Source organism: Bos indicus x Bos taurus, chromosome 10, assembly GCF_003369695.1.
Source record: "Bos indicus x Bos taurus breed Angus x Brahman F1 hybrid chromosome 10, Bos_hybrid_MaternalHap_v2.0, whole genome shotgun sequence".
Lineage (NCBI taxonomy): Eukaryota > Metazoa > Chordata > Mammalia > Artiodactyla > Bovidae > Bos > Bos indicus x Bos taurus.
In genome coordinates this window covers 41,269,221-41,286,669 of record NC_040085.1, presented here as the reverse complement: position 1 = coordinate 41,286,669, position 17,449 = coordinate 41,269,221, and the positions used below count along the sequence as shown (strand labels likewise).

The 17,449-nt window shown below is 39.8% G+C and overlaps 1 protein-coding gene across 11 annotated transcripts in view; it reads left to right on the top strand.

Moving 5' to 3' along the window:
• The window catches only part of TLN2 (talin 2), a 496,539-nt gene that overhangs the window by 303,922 nt on the left and 175,168 nt on the right, over positions 1–17,449 (top strand). For all 11 annotated transcript variants that reach the window (XM_027553835.1, XM_027553837.1, XM_027553839.1 and 8 more), the window contains 2 exons: positions 9,295–9,358; positions 10,363–10,467. In XM_027553835.1, the coding sequence (XP_027409636.1) occupies positions 9,295–9,358; positions 10,363–10,467 (169 nt within the window). The remainder of the gene's footprint in view (positions 1–9,294; positions 9,359–10,362; positions 10,468–17,449) is intronic.

The window sequence follows — 17,449 nt, the reverse complement described above, 5'->3', positions numbered from 1 at the left end:
CTCCAGACCCTTCTCCCCAAGATGTGTTTATTAAATTCCCCTTCCTTTATTCATTGCCTCTTGGCATCTCTAAAAAATTGACTGCCACCACTATGGTCATTGTTGCCATTATCTGATTGGGTGTTACTGTTTCTTTGTCCCAAGGTTCTCAAATACCTATCATATGGTATGTCTTTTGACCAAAGGGTAACATGGGAAGACCAGAGTGCTAAGTGGCTAAGAGCATGGTCTCTGGAGCCCACATATGAGGCTTAAGTTGTTGGCTATGATTGTGGGCAACTTCCTGAGAATCACTGAGCCTCCTGTTCCATGTGTAAAAAAACTGGAATGTTGAAATATTTTCTTCCAAGAATTTTGTTCGAGTTTAATCTATTTATGCATGTAAAACCCCTGAAACAGTATTTGCATTTCAATAAATGGCAGCTGTTGGTAATGGAAAACCCCCTATGAACATGGTTTACTGTTTCTTGGATCATCCCCCAAAATCATTTAAAGTGTAGAATCTATGCTTCTACCTCTCTGAAACCCTGTATTTTAACTTTCAACTTAGGCATTTATTTCCCAGTCTTTTGATACAGGACCAACTTTTTTTCCTGGTATGGGTCACCTGGATAGGGCTCTTCATTATCTTTGTTGGATATACCACGTCATCCATAAGAGAATATAAAGACAATCATGAAGCAATCTGAGGACAGACTATTTTTAAATTTTAATTTTTTTTTTCTGTTTAGTAGTTCACATGTTTTATTTATATCTAATAACTTTTTGTAAATATTTACTGTTAGGAAGCATTCAGTAAGCTCTCTTTTGTACTGTTCCAGGGACTATTTTAGCCCCTGGTTAGGGGCTACTTTGGTTTATTGCATAATTATGTGATACACAGCCAGCAGTGAGATTGAAGAATAAATGCAGATCAATACAAACGGGAGAAGAAAGACAACTGACTCAGCCAGAGCAAAAGTAGAGCTCATGAGAGAAGAGTCTTTTGGCTGCAGATTTCAGCCTCCTGTGGATCTGAGAGTGTGAGAGGAACTCTGACTAGTCTGCTGTGTTAGTAATCAGTGTTACTATTGCACTCAGAAAAGATGATACATACGAGGCTGGCAGAGGGTTTGCAGGCTGCCCTTTTAAGGTGGGAATATTTCAGGAGGCAGTAGGTAGGACTTGGCTTGGCCAGTGCTTGCTTAATTAGGAGAAAATTTTCCAATCAGATTTGACCATCTGACTCATTTTCTCAGAGAAAGCCAACAGATTTCACATGTACGCTTAGGAACCTTCCATACTTGGGTCTGGTAATCAAAAAAAAACAACTGAGCTGGAACTGCTCCCCCGCGCGCTGGCAGGCAGCGATGATGGCAGGCTGCCTGCTCTTTCTGGCTTCCTGCTGACACTGTGTGTGCTGTTGATTTACTGGGGAAGAATACATCCCCCACACATGCACGCACACACGCATGCTCCCTCAGTTCAGATTTCAAAATACAGTAAGTGAAGTGTTGGTCTCTCAGTCATGTCCGACTCTTTGTGATCCCATGGACTGTAGCCCACCAGGCTCCTCTGTCCATGGAATTCTCCAGGCAAGAATACTGGAGTGGGTAGCCTATCCCTTCTCTAGGGGATCTTCCCAGCCCAGGGATTGAACCCGGGTCTCCTGCATTGCAGGCAGATTCTTTACTATGTGAACCATCAGGGAAGCCCGCGCTTTACAGTACACTACCCCAAAATTGACTCTTGCAACATTAGGGGTCACACCTCCAGTGCGAGCTTCTAGAAGTTGTTTTCTCTTCCTACAAAAGAACGGGAGCGTTAGTTTGCAGAGTCTGAGTCGAGGGCAGCTTGTTGCCACACAGAACTTTCTCACCATAAATGACCAACAAGTCACCATCTGGTGTTCTTCTAGTAACAGTCATTCTTGTGAGGGGGTTGGCATGGGCCCCTTTTTGGGGCCCTTTAGGTAATCTTTGCCAGGTCTCCTTTGTTGATACTGTGGGAGCTGCCATCCAGAGGCTCACAGCAGTGGCCCACCATGATGCTTCCTGGTTATCATTGTTCGTGTGCTCCAAGGGGAGCTTGGAACAGCCCTGGGTCCACATGCATCCGCTCTTGAACTGGAGGTCAGAGGCTCTCTGCTGCTGTGACCTCAGCCAAGTCTCCTGACCTCTCTGTGACTCAGCTTCCTCTTCTGTGACATTGATATCTTCCAGTCTTCTCTCAATCAGACCTTTTTGTCCCCAGAGCTGCTTAACAATAGTCACAGCATCTAAGGTGCGGCCGCCCAGTTGTTCCCTAGGTTCCTTCCTGTGGACTGACATGGGGTCTCTTGATTAGGTTTGAGTATTCTGCTGGTGCTCAAACCTAGTTCCCCAACCTTCCAGAAAATGTATTCAGAATTTTTTTTCTACAAATGCAGTTTACAGGTTGAAGAGGCATCATGATTCAAGTCTTAATGTAGCCAGAACCTTAACTTGACCCCTTCTTAAGATATTTTTTTGTTTATTCATTTATTTGGCTGCACCGGGTCTTAGCTGCGGCATGCAGGATCTTTGTTGGGTCATTCAGATCCTTCTTTCAGTTGCACACACTCTCTAGTTATGGTGTGCGGGCTCAGAAGTTGTGGTACTGGGGCTTAGTCGCCTCTTGGCATGTGGGATCCTAGCTCCCTAACTTGAGTTGGAACCCATGTCCCCTGCATTGCAAAGTGGATTCCGAACCACTGGACCACCAGGGAAGTCCCTTGCCCCTTTTTCTGGCTACTGTGATTGAAAGCAAATCCAAGACAGCATGCCATTTCACATGTCAATACTTAAATATGTTTTCCTGACAATTACAGAATTTTTAAATAATTAAAATCCCGCCTAACTGCAAATGCATCCTGATGCCAAACAAAATTAGCAGCAATTCTTTAATGACATCTAATACCCAGTTTGTGTTAAATTCTCCCCCACATAGTATTTAAAATGTCATTTTATACTTGGTTTGTATGACGAGCCAAACAAGGCCTAAAGTGGTTGATGTTTTTCTTTTCTGAAGAACAGCTTTATTGAGATGGAGCTTACATACCATCCAACTGACCCATTTATATTTCAGCACTTTTTAGTGTGTTCACAAGATTGTGCAACCTAATCACCACAACCTGATTTTAGAATGTTTGTATCCCTCCTAAAATAAGCCCTGTGTCCTTTAGCAGTCACCGCCCTGATCCCCCTCTCCATTCCCCAATGTCTGCAACCTCTAATCCTATTTGCCTCTATAGATTTGCCTATTCTAGACATTTCATATAAACAGAAACATAACTATTTGCAGTCTTTTGCCATGAACGTCTTTCCCTTTAGCACAGTGCTTCCATGTTATGGCATGTATCATACTGAATACATTTTTTATTGCCAAGTAAAGTTACACTGTACGGCTCAACTACATTCTTTTCATCCATTCATCAATTGATGGAAATTTGAGTTGTTTCCATCTTTTGGCTCTTACAAATGATGCTACAATGAACGTTCATGTACAGATGTTTATGTGGACATATGTTTTTACTTTTCCTTGATATATGCCTAGGAGTGGAATTGTTGTTTAATGTTTTGAGAAACTACCAAATCATTTTCCCCAACAGCTGTGCCATTTTACATCCCCACCAGCAATGTGTGAAGGTTCCCATTCCTCCATACCCCCGCCAACACTCCTTATGACCTGTCTTTTTCTATTGGGGTGTCCTACTGGGTATGCACTGGTGTGATACTGTGTTTGAATATTGATTTTCTTTGTGTTTCCCTGATGGCTGCTGGTGTCGAGAATATTTTCACACCCTTTTTGGCTATTTCTATATCTTCTTTGGAGAAGTGACTGTTCAAACCCTATGACCATTTTAATTGTTTTTTAAAAAATCATTAGTTGCAAGAGATTCCATACAAGTAGTTATCAGATACATAATTTGCACTTCTTTTCTCCCAGGATGTGGGTTGCCTTTCACTTTTTTTCAGTGATTTCTCTTGCGGTTCAGTTTTTCAGATTTTTATTTAGTCCGGTTTACTTTTTTTCATTTGCTTTGTGTACTTTTAGTATTGTATCTTAAAAGCCTTTGCCTAACCCAGGGTCATAAAAATTTACTCCTTTTTCTTCTAAGAGTTAAACTTTTAACCCTTACATTTAGGTCAGTGATCCATTTGGAGTTCATTTTTTATAGCAATCTTTTTTTTTTTTAAGTTATCATTCATTTATTTATATGTTTTTGGCTGCCCTGGGTCTTTATTGCGGCGCATGGGCTTTCTCTAGTACGGCCAGCAGGGGCTACTCTCTAGCTGCAGTGCACTGACTTCTTATTGCAATGGCTTCTCTTGTGGAGCACAGGCCCTGGAGCTCACGGGCTTTAGTAGTTGTGGCACATGGGCTTAGTTGCCACACTGCATGAGGAATCTTCCCAGACCGGGGATTGAACCCCTGTCCCCTGCCCTGGCAGGTGGATTCTTAACCACTGGACCACCAGGGAAGTTCTGGAGTTAATTTTTATGTGTCATGTGAGATAAGAGGTCCAACTTCATTGTTTCGCATGTGGATATCTAGTTGTCACAGCACCATTTGTTAAAAAGACTGTTATTTTCCCATTGAAGCGTCTTAGCACTCTTGTTGAAAATCAGTTGTCTGTAAGGCAAGGGTTAATTTCTGGCTTCTCAATTCTATTCTAATGTCAGTACTATACTATCTGTGTTACTGTGGTTTTATAATACATTTCTTCTTTCTTTCTATACTAACAGATTTCAGTTCTTCTTTTAAATAATTATTTAGTTTTGGTTGTGCTGGGTCTTCATTGCTGCACAGGCTTTCTCTAGTTGCTGTGAGAGGGGCTACTCTCCGGTTGCTATGCCTGGGCTTTTCTTGCTGCAGAGCTGGGGTCTCGGGTGTGCAGGCTTCAGTAATTACAGCACTTGGGCTCGTAGTTGTGGCTCCAAGGCTCTAGAGCACAGGCTCAATAGTGGTGCTGTACAAGCTTAGTTGTTCCTTAGCGTGTGGGATCTTCCTAGATCAAGGACTGAACTTGTGTCTTCTGCATTGGCAGGCAGATTCTTCACCACTGAGCCACCAGTGACACCCCATAAATACATTTCTTAAAACTCTCTTAATCTGTTTGTGTGGCAAATTTTTTACCTCTACCCGCAAGCCATTTATTTGTGAAAAACCTAGGTTATTTTTATAATATTTACCATGATGGGATTTGGCTCATAGTATCCTGGTAGTATCACTTACCATGTTTCTCTCTTTTTTTAAACTATTATGAGGTTTTTTGCTAAGCTTATATTTATATCTGGATTCTTAAAGAAATTCATATTCAGTTATATATTTACTTGTTTTTTTTTTTCTCTATTGCCAAGAATACTTCTAGGTGAAACTGTATACTTACTGGTTTATCAGTCAGAAGGCATGTGTTGTGTGGTTATCCCACTTTCATTAATGCCAAATGGATCATTTGGTTTGGCTCAGACATCCATCTATTATAAAGTCCCCCATTGACTTGTCACTGGTTTTAGCAGCCACTCATGCTTGTTTAGATCTATTGACTATTCCATGCAGAGTTGTAAAATGGTCATTTTGGATTTCTATTATTCCTTCTGCATTTATTAGCTTTGTTTCTTTTTCTTTTCCTTCATCAATTTTCAGTATGAACTTGTGCCCTAGTAACCTCTTAAGGTGATCAATGATTATTTCTAAGAATCGTTATTGAATTTTACACACCTGTGTTTTGACCCATTGCAGTCTTCATTCTTTCTGACACTCAAATTGCCCCTCACATAAAAATAATTATACGATGTCTGGGCTTTGCCTCAAAATCATCCATTAGAGGTAATGTGGATAAGCAAGTAGATGAGTCGTGAGTTATAATTGTTGAGTCTGGGCAGTGGGTTCATTGTTCTATTTTCTCTTCTTTTGTATGAGGTTTTAAAAATCATGTTCGTGTGTTGTGGGAGTGTGTGCTCAGTCCTGTCTGATTGGTTATCCCTTGATGTCAGTCCATTGTCATTTTGATAACTTCCTTGACTGCAATGCAGGAGACCCTGGGGTTGGGAAGATCCCTTGGAGAAGGGAACGGCTACCCACTCCAGTATTCTGGCCTGGAGAATCCCGTGGACTGTACAGTCCACAGGGTTGCAAAGAGTCGGACACGACTGAGTAACTTTCACGTCACTCACTTGATCCTTAGGCACAGGAAGCCCCAGGAACATTTCATACATCTGTCCCAAAGCTAGAATCAGTCATTTCTCCAAGGATTCTTTTTAGTGGAACTGACATTGAAGACCGTCTGGCTGATCTACTAGGGTGCTCATCTCAACCCAGTTGTCCTTGCCCTTAGCCTCTGCAGTGGACAGAACTAGAAAAGGTTTTCAGAAAATAAAAGTGAATCAACATTCAGGTCAGTATTTGCATTCAAATGAAAGAGTGCAAGATTCATTTAACTTCTTTTGCTCTATTTATCTATTTATCTATTTTATGCTAAAAAATCTTGATTTCTAACAACTACCATAATTACTCATTTACTTTATTCTAGTTATATTTTTAAGGGCCTAGATCTGATAGAGTGCCTGATGAACTATGGACTGAGGTTCATGACATTGTACAGGAGACAGGGATCAAGACCATCCCCATGGAAAAGAAATGCAAAAAAGCAAAATGGCTGTCTGGGGAGGCCTTACAAATAGCTGTGAAAATAAGAGAAGCGAAAAGCAAAGGAGAAAAGGAAAGATATAAGCATCTGAATGCAGAGTTCCAAAGAATAGCAAGAAGAGATAAGAAAGCCTTCCTCAGTGATCAATGCAAAGAAATAGAGGAAAACAACAGAATGGGAAAGACTAGAGATCTGTTCAAGAAAATTAGAGATACCAACAGAACATTTCATGGCAAAGATGAGCTCGATAAAGGACAGAAATGGTATGGACCTAACAGAAGCAGAAGATATTAAGAAGAGGTGGCAAGAATATACAGAAGAACTGTACAAAAAAAGATCTTCATGACGCAGATAATCACAATGGTGTGATCACTGACCTAGAGCTAGACATCCTGGAATGTGAAGTCAAGAGGGCCTTAGAAAGCATCACTATGAACAAAGCTAGTGGAGGTGATGGGATTTCAGTTGAGCTATTCCAAATCCTGAAAGATGACTCTGTGAAAGTGCTGCACTCAATATGCCAGCAAATTTGGAAAACTCAGCAGTGGCCACAGGACTGGAAAAGGTCAGTTTTCATACCAATCCCAAAGAAAGGCAATGCCAAAGAATGCTCAAACTACTGCACAATTGCACTCATCTCACATGCTAGTAAAGTAATGCTCAAAATTCTCCAAGCCAGGCTTCAGCAAAACATGAACTGTGAACTTCCTGATATTCAAGTTGGCTTTAGAAAAGTCAGAGGAACCAGAGATCAAATTGCCAACATCCGCTGGATCATGGAAAAAGCAAGAGAGTTCCAGAAAAACATCTATGTCTGCTTTATTGACTGTGCCAAAGCCTTTGACTGTGTGGATCACAATAAACTGTGGAAAATTCTGAAAGAGATGGGAATACCAGACCACCTGACCTGCCTCTTGAGAAATCTGTATGCAGGTCAGGAAGCAACAGTTAGAACTGGACATGGAACAACAGACTGGTTCCAAATAGGAAAAGGAGTATGTCAAAGCTGTATATTGTGACCCTGCTTATTTAACTTATATGCAAAGGACATCATGAGAAACACTGGACTGGAAGAAGCACAAGGTGGAGTCAAGATTGCCAGGAGAAATATCAATAACCTCAGATATGTAGATGACACCACCCTTATGGCAGAAAGTGAAGAGGAACTAAAAAGCCTCTTGATGAAAGTCAAAGAGGAGAGTGAAAAAGTTGGCTTAAAACTCAACATTCAGAAAACGAAGATCATGGCATCTGGTCCCATCACTTCATGGGAAATAGATGTGGAAACAGTGTCAGACTTTATTTTTGGGGGCTCCAAAATCACTGCAGATGGTGACTGCAGCCATGAAATTAAAAGACGCTTGCTCCTTGGAAGGAAAGTTATGACCAACCTACATAGCATATTCAAAAGCAGAGACATTACTTTGCCAACAAAGGTTCGTCTAGTCAAGGCTATGGCTTTTCCTGTGGTCATGTATGGATGTGAGAGTTGGACTGTGAAGAAGGCTGAGCACCGAAGAATTGATGCTTTTGAACTGTGGTGTTGGAGAAGACTCTTGAGAGTCCCTTGGACTGCAAGGAGATCCAACCAGTCCATTCTGAAGGAGATCAGCCCTGGGATTTCTTTGGAAGGAATGATGCTGAAGCTGAAACTCCAGTACTTTGGCCACCTCATGCAAAGAGTTGACTCATTGGAAAAGGCTCTGATGCTGGGAGGGATTGGGGGCAGGAGGAGAAGGGGACGACAGAGGATGAGACGGCCGGATGGCATCACTGACTCGTGGACGTGACTCTGAGTGAACTCCGGGAGTTGGTGATGGACAGGGAGGCCTGGCGTGCTGCGATTCATGGCGTCGCAAAGAGTCAGACACGACTGAGCGACTGAACTGAAATGAACTGAACTGAACTTATATAATATAATATACTAATTTTACAGTATGTGTATTTGTGTATATATTTAGGATGAGAGTAGATAGTAGTTTAAAAATAATGATTTAACAAGTCTACTGTGGCGCATTTTACATTAAAGATATATCTCATTGGGGTGGATATAGTCAAAGACTGTTTTTCAAAGTTAGGCTCTATCAAACACTGTTCGGTTCATTTGTTTCCATTTGCTTTAGAGTTTTAGGTGTTGCATTTTACCCTCTTTGTGATTTCTTTTGGTTCTAAAGTGAAGACTACAGTATAAGGAAAAGTCAAAGGTTTAATATCCATCCATGTTCCCTTCTCCGTGTTTTTTCTTTCTTTCCATGAAGAATCATTTTTACTTGTACTAGAATTACCCATCTAATGTTTTAAAAATACATATTAAAAGTGTAAAATGGATATCCTCCTCCTTTTCCCCCAAAAGCTAGCATACTGTACGCTCTAGGGTGCTTTGCTTTGTTACTTTACAATATTTCAGGACATTCTTTCTTCTTGAACTATGTTATAATAGTTTGACCCTTTTATCAGACTAGTTTTTATATTTCTGTTCTACTTAAGTGCATTGTGGGATGTGGCCGTCTGTTATTAATTATACCATAAAATACTGAGAGTTAGGGACTTAACTGTGAGTTTTATGAAAAGTCTCTTTTTCTTTCCTTCTCATCATAGAGTACGATTAAATGCCTTACCTTTTTTACTCTCTCTCTCTCTCTCAGTCTAAAAGAATTCCTGCCCAAAGAATACATCAAGCAGAGAGGAGCTGAAAAGAGAATATTTCAGGTATTGGGAATGGTCAGAGCTTTGTTATTCTCCTCACTTCCTGTCCTCATTTATTAGTCTGAGAGGGGCCGCTGTACATAAAAGCTTCAGACCCCGTGCATGTACTCCACTTATATAATAAATGATTAGTGACTCAGGAGGAAAGGAGCTGACAGTTCTACTTTGGGCAGATTTATTATCTTAATCCATACCTTCTTGCTAAAGGTTACTTAGCCCTTCTGAGAAAAATGTGCATACATTTAATTTCAAAGACATTATCTTTGAAGCATTGAAACAAGGTGATTTTCCATTAAAGTGTACCAAGGAAGCTACAAGGAGCTTTTTTTTTTTTAATCCTGAGATTTGTTTTTGTACCTTAGAATCTGGGAACTGGTGTGTTTTTAAAATCCAGATTTATTCTAAAATTCAGAGAGTTATCTATTCTAGGCAACCAGTAAGAAAAGCTTTGTCGTCAACTTTGCCAAGAAACACTCACTCTAGTGAATCCAAAATATCAAAGTCTTCTTTGGCATTGAAATGTAAATATAAATTGAAAGAGATAAATTTCATGTGTATAATGCATAGTTTTTAATCCAGTATTGTTTCCACACACTGAGATGTCCAGGCTTTTATATGTCGTGCTGTTTGGAAATTGTTGTCTTTTGCCTGTATATTAGAATGATAGCTCTCCCAGGACAATAACATTTTTCTAGTCCTTGTTTAAAGTGTTGGTCCTGAACCTTTTGAAACCTAGAGTGCTTTGAAAATTAGGTTACAGTTACGGCCCCTGTTCTTGTCACGCTGCACATGCATGAATTGTTCCCTATAATGCAAAATCTACAGGGAATTTGAGCTCACATTCTAGTTAAGAAGGCTTGCATTAGTGCTTTCTGTGTGCTCTGACCCTTGGGCAGCAGGGACGTGCATCTACAAATAAATAGATGGCGTGTGAAGTAGTAGCTCTCACTAAGTCCACCTGTGGTCAGAGCTGCGGTAACTGGTCCCTGCCTCTGTCACTTTTATAGGAGCACAAGAACTGTGGAGAGATGAGCGAAATAGAAGCCAAAGTCAAGTATGTCAAATTGGCGCGGTCCCTTCGGACATATGGTGTGTCCTTCTTCCTGGTGAAGGTGAGTTGGGTGTGGTGGAGGGGAGCGTTTGTCTTTACCACTTCTTTTGTTAAAAGCGTTCACTGATAAGCTTGGTAGTCGTCCCTTTTTTGTTGTTTACTTGCTCAGTCTTGTCCCTTTGCCACCCCCATAGACTGCAGCACGCCAGGCTTCCCTGTCCTTCAGCATTTCCCAGAGCATGCTCAAATTCATGTCCATTGAGTCAGTAATGCCCTCCAACCATCTCATCCTCTGTAGTCCCCTTCTCCTGCTTTCTATCTTTCCCAGGATCGCGTGGTCTTTTCCAATGAGTTGGCTCTTCGCATGAGGTAGCCAAAGTATTAGAGCTTTAGCTTCAGCATCAGTTCTTCCAATGAATATTCAATATTGATCTCCTTTAAGATTGACTGGTTTGATCTCCTTGCAGTCCAAGAGACTCTCAAGAGTCTAGGGGTAGTCCCCAGACCCCTAGCATTTGCACATGCAGCATCTTGGCAGTAGGGCCCTGAGTTGAGCAGTGGGACAGACATGAAGTTAGCTATGAGGCTGGTGAGTGAGCCTGGCTGCCCTCAGGCTCTCAGAACAGCTGTGTCTTGGCTGTGCTCTCTGTCACTACTGTGAAGTCCCCAAAGGAGTGCCTTTACTTTTACTTGCTAGCACTTTCTCCTAAGAATGTTTCACTTACGTTATCAGGAGTGCCCTGGACTAGGAAGTTTGTTGACCACAAACTTAATGGTACTTAATTTGTATCCTGTTAGATGGGTTTGCTTGGAGAAGGCAATGGCACCCCACTCCAGTACTCTTGCCTGAAAAATCCCATGGACAGAGGAGCCTGGTAGATTGCAGTCCATGGGGGTTGCTAAGAGTTGGACATGACTGATCGATTTCACTCTCATGCATTGGAGAAGGAAATGGCAAGCCACTCCAGTGTTCTTGCCTGGAGAATCCCAGGGACGGGGAGCCTGGTGGGCTGCCGTCTATGGGATCGCACAGAGTCAGACACGACTGAAGTGACTTAGCAGCAGCAGATGGGTTTGCAGATTTTCTGTGGCCTTCAGATCTGTTTTTTCTTGCAAATTGCTGGCCTTCCAACCTAGAAGGACAGAGATGGGTCTTTGAAATTCAGTTTATGAACAAGCAGAGAGTGTGTTCTTGAGTTGACGAGGAAACTCTTCCAGTAACTTCCTCATTTTTACATCCTGCCCAGCATATGATCTATCCTGGAGAAGGTTCCATGTGTACTTGAAAAGAATGTGTAATCTATTGCTTTTGGTGGAATGCTCTGTAAATATCAAGTTAAGTCCATCTGGTCTAATGTGTCATTTAAGGGCTGTGTTTCCTTATTGATTTCTCTGTCTGAATGAACTGTCCATTGATATAAGTGTGATGCTAAACTCCCCCTGTGTTATTGTGTCATTGTCAATTTCTCCTTTTTTCATGCCTGTTAACATTTGTGTTTTATACTGAGGTGCTCCTATATTGGGGTGCATATATGTTTACAATTTGTTATATTTTTTTCTTGGATTGATCCTTTGATCATTATGTAGTGTCCTTTGCCTCTTGTAAGATTCTTGACTTTAAAGTCTATTTTGTCTAAGTGTTGCTACTCTGGCTTTCTTTTGATTTCCATTTGCAAGGAATACCTTTTTCCGTTTCCTCACTTTCAATTTGTATGTATCTCTGGATCTGAGCCACCAGGGAAGCCCACTCTCGCCTGGAAAATCCCATGGACGGAGGAGCCTGATAGGCTACAGTCCATGGGGTCGCAAAGAGTTGGACACGACTGAGCGACTTCACTTTCACTTTCTGGATCTGAAATGAGTCTCTTGTAGGTGGCGAATATACAGGTCCTGTTTTTGTATCCATTCAGCTGTTTGGTGTCTTGGTCAGAGCATTTAGTCTGTTTTCATTTAAGCTAATTACCAATATGTATATTTCTATTGGGCTTCCCTTGTGGCTCAGCTGGTAAAGAATCCGCCTGCAATGTGGGAGACCTGGGTTCGATCCCTGGATTGGGAAGATCCCCTGGAGAAGGAAAAGGCTACCCACTCCAGTATTCTGGCCTGGAGAATTCCATGGACTGTATAGTCCATGGGGTTGCAAAGAGTTGGACATGACTGAGTGACTTTCACTTTTCATATTTCTATTGCCATTTCAGTAGTTGTTTTGGATTTGTTTTTTCCCGTTTCTTATTTTGTTCTCTTCTGATTTGATGACTGTCTTTTGTGTTGGGTTTGGATTCCTTTTTCTTTTTTTGTCGGTGTATATCTATTACAGATTTTTGTCTTGTACTTACCATGAGCTTTTTGTATAGCAGCGTATGTATATACCTACTTGTTTTAAGTTACTAATCTCTTAATTACAAATACATTTTAGATCCTCTGCGTTTGTACTCTTCTGTCCTCATGATTACTGTTTTTGATATTGTATTTTACATTTAATTGTTTTGTGTATCCCTTAACTGCTTATTGTGGATACAGATGGTTTTACTACTTTTGTCTTTTATCCTCCTTACTAGTTGTATGTGGGTGATTTCCTACTTTTATTATATATTTGCCTTTACCAGTGAGCTTTTTCGTTGTAACTTCCTTCTTTTTAGTTGTGGACTTTTCTTTTCCACCTAGAGAAGATCCTTTAGCATTTGTCGTAAAGCTGGGTTGGTGGTACTGAATTCTTTTGGCTTTTTCTTGCCTGTAAAGCTTTTGATTTATTCATCAAATGTTAGTGAGAACCTTGCTGGGTAGAGTATTCTTGGTTGTAGGTTTTTCTCTTTTATCACTTTCAGTCTATTGTGCCACTCTCTTTTGGCCTGCAGAGTTTTGGCTGAGAAATCAGTAGATAGTCTTACGGGAATTCCTTGTGTATTATCTGTTGTTTTTCCTTTGTTGCTTTCAATATTCTCACTTAAAATGCTCTCATAACAGCTAAAAAGAGGTAATTATGTGAAGTAATGGATGGCTTAACATTCTGTGGTAATCTTTTCTCAATATTTACATATATCAAATCATTATACTACACACCTTAAACTTATATAATATTCTAAATCAGCTATATCTAAAGAAAATTAGAAAAGATGGCATCATGTGATCATTTTAAATAAAACTCCTAAGATGTTTGATAAAATTCAACTATTCATTATAAAAATTTCTGTAAAATTCTAGAATACAAATATACTTCCTCAATAGGATAGAATGTTTTAAACCTATCACCAGTATTCTACTCAACAGAGAAGTGCTAGAGAGAAACTTGCAGAAATTGAGATCAGAGCAAGTTACCCTTTAACATTATTTTGTGCATTCTAGGAAGTGTGGTAATATGTTAAAAAAATTTTTTTAAACACATATCTTTAGGAAATGAAAAATTATTAATATTTGCTATGTTTGTTTATCTTTTAGCAAAGATATATGGAATCATATTTTTAACTATTTGAAATAACCATAGATTCACAGGAACTTGGAAAAATAATGCAGAGAATCAAAAAGTCAGAGTAACCAGTATGGGTAAAGATGTAGGGAAACTGGAGTCCTCATTTACTGCTGGTAGGAAAGGTTCAGTCACCTTAGAAAACAGTCTGGCAGTTCCTCAAATGTTCAACATAGAGATGCCATATGACCCAGCAGTTCTACTCCTGGGTATATATGCCTAAGAGAATTCAAAGCATATATTCATAGAAAAATTTGTACATGAAAGTATATAGCTGCATTTAGCCAAAAGGTAGAAATAACATATTCATCATCTGATGAATGGATGAACAAAAAGTCATACATCTATGAGGTGAAATATTAATTGGTCATAAAATGAAATGTACTGCTTCATACTACAGCATGGATGAATTTTGGAACTGGTATGTGAAGTGAAGGAAGGTTTCTTCACAAGAAAAACAAAAAAATCCTATGACAAGATTTCTTTGGTATAGAATGTCCAGAAAAGGCAAATCCATAGAAACAGAAGGTAGATTAATGGTTGCTTAAGAGTGGGGTGGGATCATGGGACATAGGTGAGTAATAACTAATGGTACAGGAATTTTTTTTAGGTGATGAACATATTTTAAAATTGACCATGGTGATAGTTGCACATATCTATAAAGATACCAAAATCCACTGAATCAGATACTTTAAGTGGGTGAATTGTATGCTATGCGAATTATATCTCAATAGCAATGGCACCCCACTCCAGTACTTTTGCCTAGAAAAATCCCATGGACGGAGGAGCCTCGTAGGCTGCAGTCCATGGGGTCGCTAAGACTCGGACACGACTGAGCGACTTCACTTTCACTTTTCACTTTCATACATTGGAGAAGGAAATGGCAACCCACTCCAGTGTTCTTGCCTGGGGAATCCCAGGGACGGGGAAGCCTGGTGGGCTGCCGTCTATGGGGTCGCACAGAGTTGGACATGACTGAAGCGACTTAGCAGCAGCAGCAGCATTTTAAAAATTATAAAGATGCTGAGAGTTCTCTTTTCATCAATTTTCCCTCAATGGTAACATGTCAGGAGTACAATGTCACAACCAGGCAACCACCTTGGTACATACAGTTCATAGACCTTAATCAGATTTTGTGTTCTATATGTACTTATTTATGTGTGTGTGTTTAGTTCCGTGCAGTTTTCTCACAAGTGTAGGTTTGTGTTACCACCACTGTAGTCAAGATATTGAACTCTAATCCATCGAGAATACCCTGTGCTACCCTTTTATGGCCATAGACACCTCCCACCCCTTCCTGCTTCTCCTCACACCCTGTTCCCTTCCCCTGGTCTCTTTACCCAGTAGCAACCTCTAATTTCTTTTCTGTCTCAATAATTTTGTTATTTCAAGAGTACCACATAAATGGAATCATACAATACATAAATTTTTGACTTCTTTTTTTCATTCAGTAGAAATCCCTCAAGATCTATCCAAGTCATAATGTACATCAATAGCCCCATCGCTTTTTAGTGCTGAAGAGTACCCCGTAGTATGGAAGTAGCAGTTTGTCTAGTCATTCATCTCTGAAGGACATTTGGGTTGTTTCTAGTTTGTGGCTATTATGAACTAAGCTGCTATAAATATTTGTGTATAGATTTTGGTGTGAATGAAGTGTTCATTTCATTGGGATAAATGCCCAAGAGTACAATTGCTGAGCCATATGGTAAGAACACATTAAGCATTATAACAAACAGCCAGACTATTTTCCAGAGTGACTATACCATTTTACACTCTTACCAGCAAAATATGAGTGATCCAGTTTCTTATCATCCTCTCCAGCATGTGGTGTTATCATTTTTTTTAATTTTACCTTTCTGATATGTTTTATGAAATCTTATTACAGTTATATTTTGCATTTCCCTAATGGCTAATGACTTTGAACATCTTTTCCTGTGCTTATTTGTCATCTGTGTATCCCCTTCAGTGAAATGTCTGTTCACATTTTTTTTTGGCCAGTTTTCTAGTTAGATTTTTTTTTTTTTTTTTTACTGTTGAGTTTTAAGGGTTCTTTATATATTCTGGATCCAAGTCCTTCATTGAATGTGATTTGCAAATATTTTTTCATGGTCTGTAGCTGTGTTTTTATCTCCTTGACAAGATCTCTCACAGAATTTTGTTGATATTTAGTCAGTCACTAAGTCATGTCCGACTCTTTGCAACTGCCGGGACTGCAGCATGCCAGGCTTGAATACACATTCTTAATTTAGATGACAAGTGTTTTATCATTGTTTTCCTTTTTATGAATCTTGTTTTAAGTGTTACATCTAAGAGTTTCTATCTGGTACTCCCCTTGGTGATCCAGTGGTTAAGAATTTGCCTCCCAATGCAGGGGACACAGATTCGATCCCTGGTCCAGGAACTAAGATCCAACATGCCATCAGGCAGCTAAGCCCATGTACCACATCTACTGAGCCCACACTCTAGAGCCACAAGCTGCATCTACTGAGGTCCACGTGCCCTAGAGCTTGTGCACAAAAACAGAAGGCCCTGCAATGGGAAGCCCGCACACTGCAACCAGAGAGCAGCCCCCACTGGCTGCACCTAGAAAAGACCACACAAAGTAACGGAGACCCATTGCAGCCAAACTAAGTAAATAAATAAAACTTTAAAAGCAGAAAAACTCAAAAACAAATAATATATTAAAAAAATTTTAAAAGAGCTCTAACTCTAGGCTCCAAAGATTTTCTCCCATGTTTACTTCTAAATACTTTATGGTTTTGCATTTATGTCCTTGGTCCATTTTGAGTTTTTGTATGAAGTGTGAAGGTTTTAGATCAAGGTTCATTTTGACCTGTGGATGTCCAGTTGCCCCAGTACTGTTTGTTGAAAGGTGTTTTCCCCATTGTATTGCTTCTGTATCCTTGTCAAATTAATTTGAATATATTGCTGTGGATCTATTTCTGGGTGCCCTAATCTGTTTTGCTGATTTGCGTATCTGTCGTTCTGCTGATAGCACACTGTCCTGATCACTTTAACTGTATAGTATGCCCTAACTTCAACCTGAATGATTCCTTTCACTTTTTTCTTCTTTTTCAGAATTGTTTTAGCTACTTTAGATCCTTTTCCTTTTCATGAACATGTTAGAAAAACCTTGTCTGTATTCACACAAAAAAAACTTAGCTGGGATTTTGATGGGCATTGCATCGAAATTATAGATCAATTAGGGGAGAATTGATAACTTTACTATGTTGAGTTTTTCAGTCTATGAACATGGTATTAGATCCTCTTTGATTTCTTTCAACATTTTGTAATTTTCAGTGTGCAGATACTTGTACATGTTATAACAATATACAGAGTCATTTAAAATTTTTAGATTTATTTTAAATTCAGTGAACAAGTAAATTTACATGACATATGTCAAAAACATGAAATAACCCATGTGTGTGTATGTATAACCATGTGCAACCATTTAGAATATATGGTAAAAAGAGATCACACACAGAATGGCAGACATACACATAAAATTGTTTGGATAAGGGGTAGAATGTGTTTTAATGGCATAAATAACATATTTCTCTAGGTCCTCAATTTGAACATA